The sequence below is a fragment of the Lineus longissimus genome, chromosome 8, assembly GCF_910592395.1.
Source record: "Lineus longissimus chromosome 8, tnLinLong1.2, whole genome shotgun sequence".
In the NCBI taxonomy this organism is placed as follows: domain Eukaryota; kingdom Metazoa; phylum Nemertea; class Pilidiophora; order Heteronemertea; family Lineidae; genus Lineus; species Lineus longissimus.
In genome coordinates, this window is record NC_088315.1 from 14,384,012 (window position 1) to 14,406,268 (window position 22,257).

The 22,257-nt window shown below is 40.9% G+C and overlaps 1 protein-coding gene across 1 annotated transcript in view; it reads right to left on the minus strand.

The window, feature by feature from the left end:
• The window catches only part of LOC135492045 (fibrocystin-L-like), a 36,418-nt gene extending 14,381 nt beyond the window's left edge, over positions 1-22,037 (minus strand). Inside the window, exons 1-36 of the mRNA XM_064778151.1 lie at positions 21,930-22,037; positions 17,104-17,187; positions 16,708-16,828; positions 16,311-16,419; positions 15,975-16,035; positions 15,571-15,661; positions 15,208-15,261; positions 14,937-15,007; positions 14,546-14,588; positions 14,221-14,291; positions 13,843-13,953; positions 13,546-13,632; positions 12,856-13,115; positions 12,386-12,459; positions 11,336-11,498; positions 10,530-10,644; positions 10,150-10,281; positions 9,664-9,821; positions 9,191-9,445; positions 8,843-8,976; positions 8,469-8,656; positions 7,943-8,091; positions 7,492-7,633; positions 7,064-7,215; positions 6,683-6,805; positions 6,440-6,548; positions 5,742-6,002; positions 4,965-5,095; positions 4,572-4,701; positions 4,051-4,234; positions 3,565-3,812; positions 3,129-3,317; positions 2,720-2,896; positions 894-2,369; positions 514-678; positions 177-351 (exon numbers count right to left, since the gene is read on the minus strand). Coding sequence (XP_064634221.1) covers positions 177-351; positions 514-678; positions 894-2,369; positions 2,720-2,896; positions 3,129-3,317; positions 3,565-3,812; positions 4,051-4,234; positions 4,572-4,701; positions 4,965-5,095; positions 5,742-6,002; positions 6,440-6,548; positions 6,683-6,805; positions 7,064-7,215; positions 7,492-7,633; positions 7,943-8,091; positions 8,469-8,656; positions 8,843-8,976; positions 9,191-9,445; positions 9,664-9,821; positions 10,150-10,281; positions 10,530-10,644; positions 11,336-11,498; positions 12,386-12,459; positions 12,856-13,115; positions 13,546-13,632; positions 13,843-13,953; positions 14,221-14,291; positions 14,546-14,588; positions 14,937-15,007; positions 15,208-15,261; positions 15,571-15,661; positions 15,975-16,035; positions 16,311-16,419; positions 16,708-16,828; positions 17,104-17,187; positions 21,930-21,990 — 6,254 coding nt within the window. The 5' untranslated portion in view covers positions 21,991-22,037. The remainder of the gene's footprint in view (positions 1-176; positions 352-513; positions 679-893; positions 2,370-2,719; positions 2,897-3,128; positions 3,318-3,564; positions 3,813-4,050; positions 4,235-4,571; positions 4,702-4,964; positions 5,096-5,741; positions 6,003-6,439; positions 6,549-6,682; positions 6,806-7,063; positions 7,216-7,491; positions 7,634-7,942; positions 8,092-8,468; positions 8,657-8,842; positions 8,977-9,190; positions 9,446-9,663; positions 9,822-10,149; positions 10,282-10,529; positions 10,645-11,335; positions 11,499-12,385; positions 12,460-12,855; positions 13,116-13,545; positions 13,633-13,842; positions 13,954-14,220; positions 14,292-14,545; positions 14,589-14,936; positions 15,008-15,207; positions 15,262-15,570; positions 15,662-15,974; positions 16,036-16,310; positions 16,420-16,707; positions 16,829-17,103; positions 17,188-21,929) is intronic.
• Positions 22,038-22,257: the final 220 nt, after the last annotated feature.

The following is a 22,257-nucleotide window of genomic DNA, read 5'->3' on the forward strand; positions in this document are numbered from 1 at the left end:
TGTTAACACGGGCTATCCCTCTAACGCAATATTTAGTCTGTGCCCTTTAGTCTGGACATATGCCAATGATGAGTTTTTCATTATCCTCATGTTAGAGTTGAGGTTGATGCCGCCGATCACTTGCTGGTACTCCTTTATTTCAAGGATCATGAAAGTAACTGGTACAAAAAACATACCCAAATTGGTCTCCGTTGATGGTGAGCACAGTTCCTCCTGCCGTTCCACCGATTTGAGGGGACACACTGGTTAGTATTGGTGTCTTCAGGAGACTGTACGTGTACCGTGGACTTGCAGTAATGGAACCAACGTAACCTGCTTGGACTTTGACGTCACACAACTTTGCTGCAGTACCTAGATTTAGAAACAATATGATGATCTCAAGGAATTCTTTGTGAGTAGACTGATACGTGTATCTTGTTTGATTAACCATGTTTATTATGTTAATTTCCTAAACTGATTTTCTACTTTTATTAGCTTTTGTAGATATTTCGACAAGACAGATACGCAACATACCTTTTGTCTTTGGTACCTTACAACTTATTTTCGTGACAGTTGCAGGATAGGTAGCGCCGACGTCATTGACGACAGCACACTCAACGTCACATACGGTGACCTTTGTTGATGTCTCTGAAAACCCTTTTCCTTGGAGGGTGATTACTTGCCCTCCGGCAAGACTACCTGTAAAAGCATCAGGGAGATACGAGCAGTGAAAAGAATGTATAGCAAAAAACTATTTTCAATCAGAGATCATGTCGTCGAATTCACGACAATCAAGTGTTCACGTACACGACTAACTTGAATAGACTGAGAGAAAGAGAATTTTTTATTTCCCGCTTTCCACCAAATGAAAAAAATGCCCTTTGAGATTTGGAAAAAACTAAAACGACGCTTACCTTCAATTGGCTGGAAACTGGTGACACCGAGATCTACGTAGATTTTCCCTCCGGTCACTTTCGTAGCATATCCTTTTCCTTCCACCAGAACAACCACCTCAAACTCGCCAGCCGGACAGGTGTGCGCTTTACAGACCAACTGTGAACTGCAGCCCGTAGTCGACGTGACGATGCAAGCGCAACATTTGGTTAGATCGCCTCCGTGACAGAGCTGGACTGTGTTCTTTGCACACGTCTGATGCAGTCCTTGGCCAATAATGGTCACTATTGCCTGTAAAGGATCTCCTGGGACAATGGTAGTCGGCGTCACAACAGTTAGCTTCGGAGTCCATGCATCAGTCGAATCATAGGTGAAGTCTACATCTTCTGTAGTCTTCTGGGAGTTAGAAAAAACGTGAACCTTGTAAACACTTGCTGTACCAACTGGAGTAACAAATTCTAAATTTGTTGCATCTATGACTTTGACTGATTTGGCGAGGAGGACTTCGGATGTAGATTCGAGTTTCACCACTGGTTTTCCCCCGAACCCAGCTCCAGTTGCTTTGACCTGTAAGCCGCCGTTGATGCTGCCCTTGTCCGGTGTTAGTCTTAACAGACCAGGCTGTAGTGTGATTTGTTTCGGGACGGAATAACCGCAGGAATGCCTGTAGACTACCACGTCGTGTTGGCCTGGGATTCGATTTTGGAGTGTGCAGCCAATCTGGGTGGCTGTGCTGGTTGTCAGTGTACACTTGGTACTACCAACAAGAACGTCGACGCTTTCGCCAGCTGCCCATAGTCGGTCGCCTCTTACCACAATTGTGTCCGTACCAGAGGTGTAGGAATGTATCACATCGGTGATACTCGGTGTGCATGACGTAGTACATTGAAAGTGAAGCGCTGTATTTGGCGTACTGCATATTGTTTTATAAGCTACAACAATATTGTGGTCACCTGCCACAAGGTTCGGCGTCCGGCATCTGATTTTGTTGTTCTTCACATCATTGACTTGACATTTGAGACCACCTACTGTTATGCTAGCAACGTTTGAAGAAGATGTGGCGTCCAGCAGATGAAGTCCTTTGCATTCGAGATCAGCACCTCCGCAGGACCCTCCGGTAGGACTACAGCTATGAATATAAGGCTTAAACTCAAAAGTGTTTGTCTCGGGAATCAGAACAATCGCCGATCCGATTTGTGTCCTCGCAGTCACAGTGTGTTTCATTTTGTATGGAACACAGAGTTGCAGGTTAGTCGTTGGGTGGTAATCCACTTCCACTGCCTGCCCTGTAGGTGATCCAGAGACTGGGATATCTTTCATAAAAAGTGCCACGGTCAGACCAGGATTTCTAAGTTTGTTTCCAGTGAGTTGGACAGTGTAGTGATCTGTATCAGGTCGGAAGGTGATGTCGTTGACCTCTGGTGCGCAACTTGTCGAGAATGTGAATGTTCCAGAAGTACTTATTGTACTGCATGATGCGGTTGCTCGTTTTCGACCTAAAAAGTCAAGAAAACTCAAAAACACTTGAAGTTATGTTTCGTGCAAGAAGGGTGCTTCCTGTTTTGTTTTAGGTTATTTTGATAACATTTTTGTATTGCTCACCACACTTACATATAGTATAATACGGATGAAATTTACAATGACAATAAAATCAATCGTACAAGTTAACGGTGATCCTAAAGTAAAGTAAAAGAAAAACGGAGTGCACGAAATGCAACCAGGCATGTTATAAGACATATGCATTCTGAAGAGTAAACGGCATGTTGTTGGCATATGTATGCCTCCTCCTTTTCCTTCCATGTTCCCTTTTCAAAGAAGAAAATCAATAACATCAAAGTGTTCTTACGTTTAGATGTAATCATGGGCTTGTGACCACTAGCAGTGACAGACAGATCGCCTGACCAGGTCGACTTCAATGGTAGAACAGTCACTTGACCATGGTTCGATTTGTCCTGCTGCATATTAAGCAAGTCACTCCAATAGAAATATGTCCCAGCTGTGTCAAAGCATGTTGTATAACTCCCTGAAACCCCCAAAAATTTAGACATTCATAAAAAAAGTTAAAACTGTTGATAAACTGGCAAAAAAATCAAAGATTCACACCTTAACATTTATTTACATCATGTGCGAATGATTATTTCTTTCTTTGTTTCAGAAAATAACTCTGCTCCTATTTCTGACATCTTAGGCAAAAAGTTCTCGTGATGGAGTTGGGTGCAGTAATTGTTTTGGACGCATATGCATTGACCTAGTACCTTCCGTAGATGATGCTTGGCTCTTGAAACCACTTCCTTTGCATGTAGTAGATACTGCGCTGTCTGTCTGACACACTCGCCATTTCGGCCAGTCAATCCTTGGTGCTGAATTCCACTTCCATTCCACGCAATCTTTCTCTTTGATGGTGAGTGCTCTTGGAGTCCACGCCAGATGCTTCACACCGTAATCTGGAATTTATCAAATACATGTTTGCGTTAAATCACGTTGAGTGATTGGCAGGAATGTCTTCAACGAGTGTGTTAAAAATGTCCAACGTTTATTATGCTACATATCAGCTCGATGGGTGCTTACTTTCACAACAGCCAACAAATGCTGCTAGAGACTTGGTCTTTCTAATTACTACTTTTACTTGGAACCGGAGATCCTTCTCTGTGATACTAAATATTCGGTGGACCTTTGGTTCTGTATTGGTACCTGTATTGTAGCCTTGATTCGTGACCAAATGGGTTTTCTTCGTAGAAGGAAGCTCCCCTTTAAACTGAGTAGGTGTTAGGTCCGTGATTTTCACTTCAAGGTGACCGATCTTGACCTTCCATACATTATTATCGGATGGAAACCCCTTTCCGATACACGTGATGAGGGAACCGCCGAAAGCAGATAGATCCGATGGTGTGCAGCTGGTGATTTCAAACTCGTACAGTATTGGTTGAATATTATTCGTCCTGAAAAAAAGGTTATAATTTATATCCATCCGCAGACTATTATTAGTATACACTGAAATGTCTCACAAGTGGTCCTGTCGATAGTTGTCATTTTGGTCTATGTCTCTACCCAGAAACGTTAATATCAACTATCAAAGAGCATTAAAGACCAATTCTTCTAAAAGCGGCAATAATTCAGGTCTCAGATCGATCACCCAGAGACGATTAGCAGTATCATTAGGGGGAATTTATCACTTACATTAAATCAGCGAAACCATCACTGCCAGATTCTAACTTCACTGGGTAAGAACCTCGAGGAAGGGATGGAAGTATAATATCAATTGATGTGTCTGATGTCGTGATGATAAAAGCAGGTTTACCGCCAATGGAGACTTTAGGATTGGAGCCAAAGCCACGACCAGTAATTCCGACTGGTGTAGTACCTTAAATCAACAAGAAAATATTCTAAAAATCCATTTTAGAGGTCAGACATCAAGCATAAAACTTGCATGCTAAAGAGATTTTGAAAGGTCACAATATTACCGTATTGTGGTCTTTGGCTTTGTTATCAATGGTAGCACTGAATCACTCATCACGATGAACGCTGGTGCGGATTACAAGATTACATCCAATGAATGAAACACGTTGGTAACTCATCACCTGTGTGGGTTGGTTGTGCAATGTAAGGGAATCCGCCCCGAATGCCTGTGGACTTCGAGCAATTCGACAACGAACGAATTCAGGGTTCACTAAATGAAGATAAAGAGCAAGTTTGCTTACCATCCACGCAAGCTCTAGTACTGTTTATGTCAGTGATCACCGACACGGCTCGAGTGTGTCCGAACGTCGAGGAGTAAATAGATTTGCCGTCAGGGTCTGTGATAGCAAGTGGGACGTTCTCAGCTGCGGCCTATGAAGTAGAGTTGAAGTAAGATTTGGGAAAATGTATGCGAAAAGTAGTACAGATCTTAGTGTGACACAGAACAAGCCACATCCTCAGTTCCAAATCTTCACAGCTTTTTGGGGACTTTCGTATCTACAAATAAGACGCCATGCCATATACAGGTAAGGCTATGAGAATGCAGTCGATAGTTTTTCTTCGTTTTGTTATATTAAAGAAGTGACACCATGCCCATGACATTATTGCTTAACTGTGCGCACTGTAAAACCTACCACTGGCGGAACTTCGCACTGAATTTTCGTTCCATCTGGGCGTGAAAAGAGCACCTTACATGGATTCAGCTTGATAGTAACCACATGACGACTATCCAAACCTTGCCCAGTCACGTCAACCTTTGTACCACCTACAATAAGACATATCGTCTGGATACATATTTTGCACATTTCAATGCTCATCAAGAAATAGAGATGTATTGTTTACTAAATTTCAATTCACCGCTATATCGTATTAATCAGTGGATAGTCTGAGAAGTTCTTATAGGACTTGTATCGACATGAATCATCATTTGTAATTGAATAACTTAACAACTTTTTTATCTTACTTTTTTCAACAGTGAGATTCTTTATACGATTATGAACACACTGATTCAGGTCTTATATGCGAAGTCTTATCATTCGCCCTGAAACGGCTATGTGGACAATTGGATGCAACACAGTCTAGCCATCTTGTGCCCGGCCGCGAATTTTTTTTCCTGAACCTTTGGGGCACCATAGTGTACATTTGTACAGGGACTTTCAGCCAATCAGATTTCGACAAATACATGACGTCAGAAGTCTTAAAAACTTTTGAGCAGTTGGTAGAGCGCTCGTCAGAAATGGCAGAATACGATGTTTGGATTCTGATTGGCTGAGAACCTGTGTACAAATGAACACTGTACTGCACGAAAGGTTCAGGAAAAAAAATCGCTGCCCAGCCCGGCCACTATGCTTTGCTTTTGTATATATGCATTAGCCTAAAAGATTCGTTTTTATATTTTCTGTTTTGCTTACCTCCTGTGCCGCCATTGGTGGGATTGACTCCAGTGACTTGGGAGTCATACTTGAACACTGCACTTCCTTTTGCTTTGCCCTTCCCCGCCACCGTCACATTCGCAGGGTAGGTCCCAAATATTCCTTTTCCCAGCTTGCATCGTATCTCCGTCTCACTCGAGCTCTCCACGGAACAAGTACTGGTTCCAAACTGTACCGTATTCTCAGCATTGTCTGTTTGGAAGCCAGTCCCTGTGATAGTTACAATGGTATCTTTGATACCTGGAAGAATGTTATCAACATTTCAAGTTGATACATAAACTATGCCCGGAAATTCTGGATCATTTGAAAAATTATTTGACAAAAGCCGTGATTGTGGGGACTAGTGGGCGGGAAGCAGCCTTTCTTTGGTGACAGCCGAGAACTTGCATGTAACGAAGATACATTGCCACGGACATCAACGATCTAATACAATTCTTCAAAAGGTGTCTCAAGTTTGGTTTTAAAAAGTACGGATTTTCATTGCTTTGCAAATGTTCAACTTTCAAGGGTTTGGCAGGAACGACAAGTTATTCTTGGAGATTATTAGACAAGAAGGATTCTCAAAAGACACAAAAAATCTAAATCACATGACAGTGTCTGTGTCCCTTAAAAACAGTTGATTCAAGTGAACGTGTATTTTTTCAGTAGGCAAACCGAACTGTATTTTACGCTCTTACCTTTATTTGGCACGACCGATGAGACTACTGGTGTATTGCTTGGATCCCAAGTGAAATCACACTTTCCTTGTTCGCAATTTGATGGGATGTCATTGATCGTAACGACCACCTGACGAACAAATTAGACACGGAATATCAATCATGGGCACACGACGTTTAGAGCGCAGGAAAGCTGTTCTTCATTTATTCAGAGTGGGTTAACATATCGCGGACTCGAATTACCAGATCACTTGGAACGCTTACCTGTGGCTTGGTGTGTGACGTAGCAAGCAAACGATCAGGAATAGGGTTCAGAAACAAGCTACCGGTGGATATTTTGTCGGTTGTTATCGTGGGATCGGTTCCCTTCAAGTTTGAATCGGATATCTGGAACGGATTGAAGTTCAAGCCATTAAAATACATGTACATGTTAGTCTGCAAGACATATTCATACTCATCCTGAACTTCACTCGGCACCAGCTGGCTACTCGATGTTATGATGGAGCTCAGTAACGTGTGCGATGGGAGGATCAAACGACTGACACTGGTTTTCGAGGATGATTCATACCCAAGCATATATCTTTAATCCATACTAGACCTAAATAAGGCCAGGATGATACAGTACCGGTAAATGATCGTTCATACCGTTATCAGCGTCCTGCTGCCACCACCATCATTGAAATAGATATTCCACTTGTAGCCTGCACATGTCCCGTGCCTCCCAACGCCAAATGCCCCTAGCCCGGCTGTTTGTAGCATCTGTCTGAGTTCTCCAGCACCAGCCTGAGCTGAAACAGCTAATAGAGATAAAGAGATAAAGTTGTTAAAGAGGCCTAGAAGGAGAGGAAACACGTTTTGTAACTTGTAATTGTTCCACTTGCTTCTCCAAATTGTTTCATATTGTAGAAACTAAAATAAGTCTGACACAGCCCAACTCTTCACCCAAGGCAAGTGTTACAACGTACGTGCATCCAGCTGATTGGTATCAAATAAATATCAACTGGTGTACGTTTATATCGCACCCCTCAGTTGTAATCCGTCCATCAATGACACCATTGGAAATGGTGGTTTACCTGTAATTGTCGTTCCATTATAGGTTAGGTCGAAAGTTCCAGTGACTGGGAGTGAAGCACGTGAGAACCTTCTCACTGTGACTTCTGCCCCACTTGGCCAAGTAGACTGGCGGAACGTGCCCGGGTCTCCTGTTGTGCTGCCCTGAAGATCAATGAAAGGTACTATTAACTTTTGAGGTAGATTTCATTCTCTGAGTTTATTTCGGTAAAGCTTCGATCATTTTAAGTGATAACCAGCCGGACCTGCTGCTCGAATTGTCAATTAATCAGGCTATCGAGAATCACTCTGATTGTAGTAGATATATATAAAGACTAAAGCTAGATTCGAGTTTGCATTTATATCAAATTGCGAAATGGAGGGAGACGAAAGCAATAAATGATAAATTTTCCGTGATGAAGAGGAGGAAGGGTTTAAATTACATTTGTTCATTACTACTAAGGCCATATCTACCTCAGAGTTGTAAGGTTGAATAAGGGAGAAGTCAGAGCTACAGTTATAGGCTTCCAGTTTAACAGTGAATGATGTTGAATTTAGTCGCTGGACCCTAACACTCCGTACGCGATGGTTGTTCTTGACCGCGAGTCGTCTGGTGTGCAATACTGGAAAGGAAATAAGGTAATAACTTTGATACATGTAAGCGATATAGAGATAAATGTTGTGCAAAACGCATGTGTTTTAAAGCTGGCTGGAAACATTCATGACACTTCGACCGCCCAATCAAGAATATTTCATGGTAGGATATGATGAATCCAGTATTTACAAATATTCAAAGTGTCCCCTAGCGGTTATTCCATAAGTACAAGGCTAATCGCTGATTTGGATGTAAGCAATATTGTTAAGAGGAACAATTAGAACAGCATGATTAGAGCATAGGCGAACTCCCAAGGCAAAAAAAGCCTTTCATTGCAATCCTCAGAGTTGTTACTTAACGAACTAGAATCTGAGAAATGGTGGAATGACTGCATTGCAAACTCACCCTCTCGGTCAGCTGCACTGAATGGTAACTCCTTCCTCATCTGAATGTCATCCGCAAATACGTCAGACAACTGGTATGGGCGATGTCTCGACATGTGCATTGCCAATATCTGTAGTCCCATTATAGGATTACCGGACGGCAAGGTTGGCAGTATCAAATCGAAAATATTGATGCATCGATACTGCCATCTAGATATAAAACAAAAGAATTGAAAATGTAGGCAGTTTTGTGAGATCTTCTGTCGTAAAACAAGAAATTAAAATCCGCCTCTGTATATGTAGATGGGTTTCAATGTTTTTATTTTGGCGGGTAATTCACATTCATACCGATAACGGCTAATAAGCCTACAACTGCGGAAACCTTGCTTTACGTACCCATCGACAGCGACGTTGTGAATACTTTTCTCGGCAAGGGAAATTGAAACAGTGCCGTATTTACGATTGATCTGGAAGTAGCTGTAATATACATAGATGTCATTCCGGATGTGTCCGTGGCTGGCAAAACAAAGCTGAAATCAGATTTTTTTAAATAAACGATTTTTGAAAGCGAAGTTTCTACTCCTTTTTCGGCAGTATTTATTCTGAGAAGGTGAGAAGACTACTAGCTTTCCGTTTTTCGATCAACGATAGAATGTTTGAAGGCAAACTTCCAATGTATATCAGATCATCATACGTAAGTATCCTTGCTAGAGTGTACGGTTTCTCAAGAAACGAAAGACTTACGAATTTGAACTTCTCTAACATCACGTCATCCTTGTTTGTAGACTTATCACAATGAAAGTTAATCTTGGTAGGTGTTCTCGCCGCCAGCTTCAGACTGTTACGGCCGCAGAATGCCACCCCGATTTCAATAGTTCCGGAATCGACGCAAGAGTCGCCAGACTCGAAGCTCTGGGAGTACTGCACTTCTGTTGCTTCTGGTGCATAGAAATCGTTTGGGCACTTGTTACTGAATATGTCCAAGACGGCGCTTTCGATCTGCAAGACAAAGTGATACAATGATAAGCATTAATCGAGGAATGATAATAATTGTCTGCTCTTTTTTCATATCCTTGTGACCTTTTAACATGTTGATGAAGATGGGAATCCTTAATCTAGAGTTACGTTCTTCCATGGATTAACTATTTTGATATGGGTAATGAAAATGACATAGTTGTTAAACTATAAAACCGTCTGTATATATACTTCGTACTCACTTCTGCCGCATCTGAATTTGCTTTAATTTTCATTCCAGACGTCACACCATCATGTTGAAGATATGTATATTCCATGCTTGCTGTGCCTTGTGTATCAACTGTCACTGTGCCCGTCAGGTTTGATGAACGAGGTATGACCTCTATCTTTCTTCTTGTGCCTATGTTGGTGTGTAAAGAGGAATGACAAAGAAAGTCATGCAAGTCAACAGGCAAGTTTCATGTACGTTTAAGCACATTATTTAGTCAGGTTGGTTGTTGAAAATCAGAGCGAGTATCGCATTCCAGTTTCCTTCGTCCGCAGGTGATAAAATGCCTGATGAAAGCTTTGACCTAATTCCACAGTGCATAAGGTCTCAAAACGATTGTCCACTACCTACTCGGGCGGTACGCAGGCTAATAATGTTGTATACAACTACAGACATGGCTCAGCAATAACTCAGCATCACCAGGAAGCTGTTTTTATGATTGGAAGCTAGCCCAGCATACCTTTGTCTTCTGTGAATGTAACTTTGTAATTCGTACTTGTTCCTTCGACTTTTGCGTTACCGGTTCCAATAACTGGCAGATTTTCAATCGCCCTCAGCACATCGGAGATTGCTTGTGAGGAATCAACTAACCCTGACAAAAAAAGAAGACATCTTTATAACCATGGACGCATGGCAGATTAATGATTATGGTTGCTGACTACACCGCAATAAGTTCAACAAGTGTTCCACATTTCTTGTAATCTAGTAACGAGATGAGCTGATGTCGCGACAAGATCAGTAACACTCCAATGTACATGTTAGCATGATAGTTCAGGACAGAAACTCAGCAGTCATTTAAAAAATCCATCTAAAGCAGTTACTGTTGTAGGATCTTCTTACCAGTTGACATGCCGTCCACCTTTAGTTGGTATTCGCCATTCCCTGTTAGGGCAACAGACTGTTGCTCGTTGCGCTTCACCTGTTGTACATTCGGCAACTTCTCCAGTAAAATTTCCTGTAAAGAGCACTTCAAATAACTCGCAAATAAATGACCGGCAACGGAACTAAAATGTCATGGTCACTCCCATCAGTGACATCAACATACATACAAATGTACTGAAAATGTCTTGCCGATGTTGCAGTCTAATATGTCCCATTGGAATATAAGTGTCCTAAGGACACTATCCTAGAACATTTCAAGGGGATCCCCTAAACTAAGAGCAAAGAGCCAAGAGCCAGGACCACCTTTTTTTTACAGGACAGATAGGCGTACGTACTTGTCTATCACTGCGCCATCTACACGATCCTGCTGGTCAATGTTATATCCAATAAGGGAGCTGGCATCCCCATCCGGATCCATTTTTGACGGTCCGAATGACAAACACGTGTGACTGTACAGAGTGTATGAAGTGCAGGCACAATGTACACCGTATTGTACAGACGGCGTAACGATAGTACGATAAAAAAATCCAGGCTGCAGACAACCCCTATCCAGGCGGCGATGTCATAAACGGTTACAAAAAACTTTATTCATTAGCACCTCGGGCTCCCAGAGATAATACTTATATTCATTTGCCTATATTTTGCCTTTGCTCGTGGCTTTCCTGGCGGCACTTGGCCTTTAAATAGAGTATTGGCTCTTGACTCTTAGTTTGAGGTGTCTCCATTTCAAGCTAATCAGTTTTGTGGATATCAAATGGACAGACCTGAGTCTCCTCTATCTTTGTTGATCTGATTTCGACAGCTTGTACCTCATTACGGGCGTCACTAGTGTGCTGTATACTGTTGAATGTTGTGTTGTACACTTGGACCGCTATTCGTACAGCGCAGTTACCAGTAGGGTTGCTTTGGTGTGCTTCAAGATAATACCTAAAGAATAGAGAACATCACATGATATACGTATGGTCCTTTTAAGAGGATGTCGATCCCCGGCATCCAGATAGATGTATACCTCATAGTGCATTATCATCTCATTGAGTCCGAACAAGCAACTTGATCTTCGATCTTGCAATTGGCCTATTTTGCATGATTAAAATAAAGGCTGGGTCTATTTGGCAAGCCGCTCGCCGAACAGGCATCTTTTTTTGTCCTGTTTGGAGAGCCGCTTGCCAAACAGCACTAAAAAGCCACCCTGTTCGGCAAGCTGGACTTGCCAAACAGGGCAAAAATACTACCCTCTTTGGCGAGCCGGAGAGGTTACAACATGTTGGCCAATCAGAGAGCAGTGACGTCATATTCGAATTTATATGCGCATATTTAACAATGGCCGACTTCCCGCTCTCGATTCAATTTCTGTTACTAAACTCGGGTTTTGGTCAATAATCCATGAAGAAGCATGTACATGTACATAACTGTATGGATTTACAAAAAAAGTCATAAACGTGATTTAACTGATAAGCATGTTAAATGCATTAGTGTGCATTTCTAAAGGCGTTTCACTGTAACTCCAGTGTTGCTGACCGTGTTGCCACGAATGATAATGAGCTCCTAGATGGTTGAATATGCATGAGTTCGGCTCTCCATCTAGGGCAGAAAAAAGGCGCTGGTTGGTGAGCCGGGCTTGCCAAATAGTCACTTCCTAAAATAAAACGAAGACGATCCCCAGAGTCCAATGTAATGGCTGATAGTAGCAGGTAGGTTTTGGGAGTTAAGAACAGTCAAAAACTACGGTAATAAAATCGCCTGAGAGCGACGGTCTAACAATCCTTGATCTCCAGCCAAATTCTCAATAAGTGTGTACATATGGTTATACATACGGCTCCCCTTCTTTCAGATCAAATTCAGCCGACCCAGGGAATTGTGAAAAGCTCGTCGCATTGACGATGAGTTGCTGAAAAATACAAGATTTAGCAGATGGAGATTGAAGTGGACACAAGGAAAATGGCCGGTAGAAGAACCCCGAGCAAATCCAATAATGGTCAGGAAACGCCTGTTACGCCCTATGGTGGGCGTTGGCCGAGTAGCAGGTCAGTAGGTAAAATATTGTGACTGTTCCGACTACTTTCAAGCACGATGTGGAGGACATTGCGACTCTTTCTACTTGCATTAGTGTCGAATTTCTCATATCGCTAAGCAAAATATTTAAACAAATATTTTTGCGTCTTAGACATCACATTTATATTTATTCCTTCTATTACCAATAAAAGGCTTTATATTAATTCCCGAGGAGATTGATTCTAAACGATTGATGTTGATATTCCTAGGGCGAATTGGTCCTGGGACCTACCTTGTGTTCAGGTCTTCCAATCGGGCTAAAATACAACCGCCCGGAGGCTTTCGCCTTGAGGAAAAATTTATGTACGCCTGATACTTTGGCAACGAAATAACCGGACAGCTTGGTCACGCAAGGGCTCGTGTCGCTAGAGAATTCACTGGAATTAAGTATCTTCGTGGTGTACATGGAGCTGTTTGATGCTGCCGTTAAGTTCCCAATGTTGTCTAAGTCCTCTTCTTCATTCCAGATTTCAACTTTGATACCACGGTTGCCTGTTTTTAGAAGAAAAGTAACCGGTATATTTTGTTTGCTTTAACGTTATGGCTATTCTAACGTGCAGGATATTTTTGCACTAGAGGCGGTCGAACAAGTGCAGGACGAAAAATGCAGTGACCAATGTTAGATATGCAAGAAGTTATCAACCCGTAAAGCTGACGATGTTTTAAAGCCACCCGATATATTTGTTTTTAGTAAGTGTCGTAGACTGGAGTAACTTCCAAGGTGGGTGTCCATTCTTACGGTTTGCCTTGCTTGTTTAATACAGAGTAAAATTTTCCGTCATCAGCAGTAGCCTAAAATAGGTAGGATTAGATAAACAAAACGTATTTACAAGTTGTGTATTATGAAACTTTTGATTAGGCTCTACTTTCTATATGTATGGTTATTTCTAATTCTGCTGATATTTGCAAGTTGTTGTCCTACCTGGATACATTACATTCTGACGAGCCATTGGGGCCGTGACACAGGTTATCTTCGTATCCTCTAATGCTAGCACCTTGCAAGGTGTCCCTGTCAACGAAAGGATTAGATTGGACTAACACTTTTGCTCCTATAATAGAACTGAGAAATGAAGAAACTGTCGCAAAAAATTGTTCCAAAGTACTGACCATCGCCATCAGTCATTACCTTAAATGCATCTTGCCCGCGTCTGCTTCTAGTGATGACCAAGGTCTCAGGCTCATGTTGTTAACAAATATGAAAATAATTCACTGTACGTACCTCCTACTGTTACTTTGGCTGGAGATGTCGTTTCATCGAAATATAATCCTACTATTTCAAGAATTGTTCCGCCTTCTGTACTGCCTGCTGCTGGTGAAACTCCTTTCACCCCTGACAAACATTTAACGGAATAAATGTATAGAAAATTGGCAGGATAGCACATCAGGAATAGTTATTGTTTTTTGGCAAACATTATGTGAAACAAAACAAACAGTTTGCTCTCTGAAATCCTTGTAAGGGAAGACATGCTATAAGTCTCCCTTTTTCTAGATGGTGAAACAATCAAGTTCTTGAGATCTACATGCATTGATCCTTTTTTTCAGGAAAAAAATTGTTGTCCTTCATAGAACAAGGCAACGGACATTGAACTATACAGACCTGCGCGTGTCTCAATCATACAGATGTCGGTGCGCGTCATGGCCCTCATTGATGTCGTCATGGCCTTGGATCTGCAAGAGTAATAACAGTAACTGGTCACAAAATTGTTTACTATGTTTGTTGGTAAGTCAGTGTATGAAATCGTAAGTATACTTCACATCTGCTCGTCAATCGTAAGAAGACAGTCGCAATCCAACGAAACATTTTTGGAATTACTCGGCCTAAAATATTTTTATCAAAACTTCCTCCTATATCAGTGCAATTCTTTGTCATTTCGTTTATTCTATTTGGTAAAGACGTTTTTATTATTAATTGATGGACATACCTCCCATATGCTCCGTCAACAATAAAACTTATATCTTGGCAGCCTACAAAAGTAAAAGAAACATTTCATTGAGGCCACAGACTAAAACTCTAAAATAAGTATACAGTTGTCGTGTCAATCCAAATTCCTCCAGAATCGCACCTGGCATGATTACATTCTCTGTTTATAAAAAATACCTCAGCATTCCGCCAGCTGGAGTATATATTGCAGAACTGTTGTATCCAACAGCATTCGAGAATTGGCCACAGTAATATCCATCTGCCGACAAAACAGAGCGTGAAAAAAACTTTCATAAAATTCTAACCCTGTAATTCAAAAAAATATATATCCGATATAAAGTGTTATTCAAATCTGTCCCTGACAGACACTACCCAACTGACTACATCCTTACCTACGAATGTTCCGCTTATTTTGCATTTGAAGGACCCGTGTTTGGTGGCTTCGTTGTATTCGATACCATACCTAGCGAAGAAGAAACGATTCACGCAGTGTATTGGAAGAAGTTATAACTCTATTTATCTGTATTTTTTTCTGATACATGTACAATTTTTGTCACGTATCATTCATTCACGCGTTCTGTTCCCCTTGTTAAATATCATATCAGTCCATTTCTTTGATTTTGGAATCATTTTGTTATCTTGGCTGCACCAAAATTTACGTACTGTTCATCTGTTCCATTAATCCTTAAATCACATGTATAACCGCCAACGTAGACTCTGAAAAAAAAGAAGTACTTGTCCAAGTAAAACAATAAAGAAAACACTATAATATACACTACATTATAGACAAATGTGTCTCAATGCACTAAAACCAGCATTAGATATCTTTAACCCCCGCGACCGAGTCTTGATCGATTCTGTGCATCAATATAAATAACCAAATCTGTTGGCTCTTTGGACAGGCGATTCCGGTAACTAGGAACACGCCATACTTTGGTTGCTTGAAATTAAAAAAAACAATTTGATTTCAAGCAATGAATTACCACCAATAACATGCGAGTTGCCACACGTATATATATCATTTACCTCCTGATCTTCACCGCCTTGTCACTGCAACCCATGTTGTCGCTTTGTGTGCAGTCAGTGATAAGGTTACCCTGGATCTTTACTATGGTGCCTGAAAATGGAATGGGCAAATTAAACTATTCATACAAAAACGCTTATAAATCTCAGAGTAAGAATACCGACAATAAGGGCACCCTCAAACTGAAAATCCAAAAAAGTGCAGTACTTTGTTTTTAAAAGACCGGACCGATATCCTGTTGACGTCACCAGTGATCGGCACAAGTCGGGGATACCTACATTGTAATATAGGGCGAGCGGTTTCATTGATTATTGGTGATACCAGAGTCTCTCAACTATAATTGCAAGACTGGTAAAAACAAGTAAAGATTAAGAGATACCTTTTAATCTGTGCTTGTAGTACTTACCTGGAGGACCAGATGATGGTTCAACTGATTCTACGGTCGGTGTGTCGTCTTTAGTCGTCACCTTTAAAGTTAAATGCGTGACATTGTAAAAGGGGCATAATATGCAGGAGCTAGGGGTCTCAAGTGACCTCTGTTAGCAGTTTAGGAAACTGTGAGTTCCTTGACTTTGCGCTACAAATGTTCCTTCTTCAAGCATGGATTTTGCTGATGTACTGTGAAGAAGGAACACACCTATTCTGTGACTCTGTAAAACTTAGTCTTGCCCTTAAAGCCCTTGCCCACGATGTATCTTGCTCTAAAAAAATGCTTGCATACACCCAAATCCTCAATACTTACCTTGAACAGGCATTTCTCCCTATCTGCTGCACACATCTTACCCCATTGCACATCCTTAGGCCCGCCATTTATTTTAACTCGCAGGTTGTAATGTCCGTCAGCAATTTTCCTAAAGGAAATTTTGTTACGAATTAATAATGCTCGAGGACATTTTGTTGCTCATCGCAACAGAAAATTCTGTAAAGACAGTAGATTTGCAGTATTTTGCACTGAATTATCTCTTTCGAAATATGCCTCATTGTACTGTGAACGGCCAAATTTTTGCACCGTTTCATTGTGCGGATTTCGGGAATTTCTGAAACATCATGTACAATGTAGGTTATTCACGAAATCCGCTAAAATGAAACTCCCGCGAAAATTTGGCAGGTCGCATTATTGGTATTCGGAAAAAACTTACGGTGTACGGAAAATTATTTTGTCACTGTTCGACTGTTCGTCATTAACAGTACCCTTTACAGCCTCTTTCCAGGACACTAACCACACCTCGTTCTTAGGCGACTTGTCATCCTGCCTGAGGCCTGGAATATAAGAGAGACTAGTTGTTTTATCCAGGTCGTTAAGGTAAGACGTAAAAATGTAATTTTCCAAAAATGATCATTATTTGTCCTTAAAATATATTCTCAAAACCATTTAAAGATCCCTATCCATTTTATTAAAAATTGACCAATCACAAAATAATGCATTACAAATTGAAAATTATTAGCCCAACTGACCAGGAATGGTGCGATGTGATTTGGGCACAAATACTTAGAAGGTATGATTTTTTTTGTGGAATTTTTGACAGATAACTTACATTTTCCAATTATGATGATATTTGTCTCTCCGGCGCTGCTGCCGCTTAGTATATTCATGCCTGTGACCTCAGGCTCGCAAGTACCTGACAAAATAATATATTCTGATAACCTATCAAGCTCAACATGTTGAACAGCAACATCTTATTTTCCTCTTTCCTAATGACTATCCATAGAAAAAGTGCCCGGCCGCGACTTTTTTTCCTGAACCTTTGGGGCACTTTCGTGTACATTTGTACTGGGACTTTCAGCCAATCAGATTTCGACAAATACATGACGTCAGAAGTCTTAGAAACTTCAGAACAGTTGGTGGAGCGCTCGTCAGAAATGGCAGAATACGATGTTCGATCAAAAGGTAGCGAGTTCGAATCCGGTTGTGGACAACATTTTTCTTTTTCTTTTTTTCTTTATATTTTATTTTTATAATGCGTTTCTTTCCCTTGTTATTTAGATTCTAGATATTTGAGTTTTGCTGCCTGCAACATACCTACAGAAAGGACAATAACAATAGCCCATCTCCAAGATCCAAGGAATAGTCCATCCATATTGAGTATGAATATACAATGAGACTTGTCTCATGTGAATGGTCTTCCTCCAGTATGAATATGTTTCTCTGGAATGAGACTTGTCTTTCGATACTGCCTCATGTGTATGGTCTTCCTCCAGTATATTTTGATACTGTATGCTTCAAATTTGAGTAACAAGCACAAAACAATACTAGCAACGATTTTAAGTATTTGTATGATCTATTGCAACAGTGAAACACACCAGAAATATACTACAATTACTAATACATATATTTCATCACCAGGAATAGCATCAGGCATGTCACAAGAAGGAACAGTTGGAGATCTTCTTCTTCTTCTTCAGCGTTCAACCTGCCTAAGTACTATAACCTCAGTCCTGTGGCGGAGATGGGTCTGACGCCACAACGAAATAAGGTGCTTTGTATAGGCATTTTAGGTTGTAAATGCGTGCGTACCCGGTTAGACGCCAGTATGGCCGGTGCGTTTCGTCTTCGGTCAGGTTTTATATCGGAGTTTCCGTCTCCTAGTCTGGTTGCCATAACCCGGCTGAAGAGCCCAGACTACCCGGTTACTCCTAGGTGCCAGTCACATGTGTGTCTAGTTACCTGGGAGACAAGTTGGAGATCTGAGAACAGCGTTATTTGAAGCATCATTTTACAGAAATATCTATTGATATAATGGCAAGTTCTACTACACAGTATAAAATACAAACAGAACTATACAAGCAAAATCTTCCGCCATATTAGTTCTAAGTTTCATGATGACGCCCCGATGACGACACAGATTTATCGGATTCTGATTGGGTGAGAACCTGTATACAAATGTACACTGTACTGCCCGAAAGGTTCAGGAAAAACATCGCTGCTCGACCTGCCCTATTATATTCTGACGGATTATCGCACATGGTTTTGTCAACCTCCGAGATATAATCTTTATCCCTAAGCGCATCAAAGAATCATTCCTTCTCCGGATATTTCATCCCAGGACCTCTACCCCTGTACCACCAAAAATGATATACTAAGAGTCACGTGGGGTTTCAAGGATTTGCTTTCGGCAGGATTTTATATATTCCTAATGACGATTCAAGTCTGAAATTAAATTCTTGCATGAATAACCAAGTGTCCGGTTAAGAAATTCGGGTTAATAGCGTGGTATTCGCATCATTCGTCTAGAACGACTGCCAAAGAATGTTACCAGACGAAAACTGCTGTACGAAACATCAATCAAGACTTTAAATAGCATGTCATACCAATAAGATTAAAGGTCAAAAGATGATTAAAAGCCATCAGTCAAAATGAATGCCTGTGCATATAGCACCTATAGTGCGGTAGCAATCATTGACTCAAGTATCAGTGTAATAATTTATTTTTTATGAATTAAGAGAAACCGGGTGATGAACAATGCGCATTGGATATTCCGTAGTTAAATCACCTGAGTGAATGGAATTTTTACATTCCGTGGAAGCTTTTCTGCAACGACCTTGCGATCTGACGGTACATGTACAAATCTGGATTGTAAGGGTCAAATCACTTTGAGCTATTAGGAAACAACGAAATAATAAACATGTTCGATGTAATAAAAACACAAGATGCACGAAATGACATTGATACCTCAAAGATGGAAATGTCACTATAGAGTAACAATCTATCAATTTATCCTATTAAAACTAATGAGTTTACCCGTAGGTTCGCCTTAGAAATTGTATTTTCTTTCAAAGTTGCTCCTTCGGCGTGATGTTAGAAGTGCTGTTTGGAAATAATTATCTTGTGGAAATATTCAAGTTTTCCAAAGTAAACTGTTGTATTTAGTTTACCAGGATGAGTCTTTACAGAATAATCTCTTCGGGCATTTTCATTTGTTATCTTCTTTCCAAACAAATTATTCAGATATCAACCAACTTGTAAATACCTGTCCATTGTTATATGATTTTTATCTGTTATCTTTGTTGTTGATAAACAAGAAACTGCGGTACATGTACGTACAATCATTATACCAAGACGTTTAAACGCATGAACTTTGTGGATAAATAGTTTATGATCTCATACGTCTTGTGATCAACAGGTTTAGGCGATAGGCGCAGCCGTTTCCATCAACCCAACTTTTTTCCTGAGCTCTTCCAGGAAATGATCAATTTGTACTTGTATGAGTACAGAGAGGGCTATCTTGTTGTCACTAAGCAGAATGTTTCTTGTTTCAACATTTTTCTTAATTATAAACCCAAAAGCATAATATTCTTATCCATGGTGCATTATGTACGGTAGCTCAAAACGCACGTGAAAATGGCTTCCAGCAGTAGTCTGTGCACGATAGAATGGAAGGTCCCGTAGCCCACTGAAATTTGCGAGATGATCGTGTTCATCAATATCTCGAGTTAGTATTTGCTTCATTCTTTAACACTCAAAGACGGTCATTGCCACCATAACCTCTTGAAGGGCGTTTGAAGAATCAGTAACAAATGGCATTGAGATTTTCCAGTCAATTGAAACGCCCATATATCGGTTCGATTATTAGTTAAGTTGCAAAGCTATGATAAATTGGCAGTAAGCTGACAAATCTTAACGGTAAACAATATTTTCATTACATTACTATTATAGTACATTGTTGTTGCTAGTCCTGCACTGGTTGCTTTGAAAAATGGATACGGAAATTGGTGACGTCAGCACCAACATGGTCTAGTCAAAGGCCAGCAATCTTTTTTCCCACGACAGTCATGATACTGTTTTTTAACCTTCAGCGTTGAGGCATAGATTTTTAGATGAGCGACACGCTCATCTAAAAATCTAGTTTATGAAGCCTTGCATTCCAGCGGCGCATATATTGTATCATCCTTTTAAACATGATTTACACGTGCGTGTCAATTCACGGGCATTTCTTCGCATGTAATAGCCAGGCTATTACATGCGAAGAAAATCGCCACTCTAATATGAAAACCTCTGTGGTTCAACGGTTAGAATCCTGGACTTTCGATCTGGTGGTCACGGTTTCGACTCTTCATGTATCCACAACATTTTTTTCTCTTTATTTACTTTTTTATTCATGTACATATAGTATTATTATGTTATAATCATTATCATCATTATTATCAATATCGTTTTTATCTTGAAAACCCCTGAACCCGAACTTTACAAACTCAAGCGGATGACAACCAGCTGTCAGGTTTCCTCAAGTGTGGTGATCGTCACCTTGGTTAGGAAGCGGTGGCGCAGACTGAGAATTGTATTGGTGAAGTCAAGGAATGGCTGTTTGTAAATAAGCTATCTCTTAATGCCCCAAAGACCGACTTCATCAATATAGTCCCCTCCCGTAAATCTGGCACTGCTCCCGAGATTACAGTCGATGGTGTTACAATCACCAGTTCAGACTCAATACCAGACCTTGGAGTCTTGTTTGACAGGAATATGACGATGCAGCCTCATGTGAAGAAACGTTGCCAGGCCGCACATTTCAGTCTCTATAAGATAGGTAGAATCCGAAAGTACCTTGACAAGACTAGTACGGAGCGGTTAGTTCATGCCTTTGTCACATCCCGCTTGGATGGGAACAATGGTATTCTTTATGGATTACCAGCAAAGACAATTGCTCCCCTTCAGCGCATCCAGAACACTGCTGCAAAAATTATCTGTCGCAAACGCAAACGTGACCACATTACCCCCGTCCTCAAGGATCTCCATTGGTTACCCGTTGCATGCAGGATCAAATTCATGTCTCCAAAGTACCTCCAGTCACTGTTAAGGGTGGGGACTAATGTGCGCCTTACCAGGTTGTCCTGCTCCGAGCGCCTTGTCCCTCGCAGATCAAAAACCAAATATGGAGATCGGGCTTTTACAACTGCCCCTACACTCTGGAACAAGCTGCCGAGCAACATCAAGGCAGCAAACTCAATTAATCACTTTAAAACCTGTTTCAAACCTATTTCAATAAGTCAGTTGTGAGGAGAACAGCGCTTTGAGCAGGGCAACCTGGAAAGGCGCTATAAAAATATATTATTGTATTGTATTGTAAGTACGCACTGATTTCAGACTGCAACGAAGATCTCACCAAAACTAAATGTAGCTGTAGAATTTCCTAGACATGTCCAAAACCACCCCACAACACTTGCGGAAATCGTTATTAGTGATCGGCGTTAAGTCTGTTGCTACATGAGCGGGCACATGGAGGCGAATAAGTGCTTTTTTTCCTCCTGGTCACCTAAATCCTACATACAAGTTCTCCCTCTAAATTACGGTGAACTTACACTGTATACATTTACTACATTGAAAATAACAAAACTGGCAAATTTGCAATTGACATAAATAACCAACCTGAAGTGAGTTGCAAAATTCCGGAGGCAAGGATTAACACGACTAATACTTTCCCCGTCATTGTCGCTTGAAATTGTTCCTCAGATCATGATCTCGACTGCTGTCAACTCGTCTCATGATATAACCCCAGGTTATTATGTCTAGGCTTTTATAAGGCCTGTAGACTTTCTCGTTTTTGATAGGCTGAAATGATTATCGCGCTTGGGGGAGCAGCATATCGTGCCAGATAATTAGTTGTGTTCAGGGTTCATGCACCAATAATAATGTGTCGAAAGAATATCTCGCTTGATGGAGAAACGGCTATCGTGAGACGATGGCTCTAAGTCCG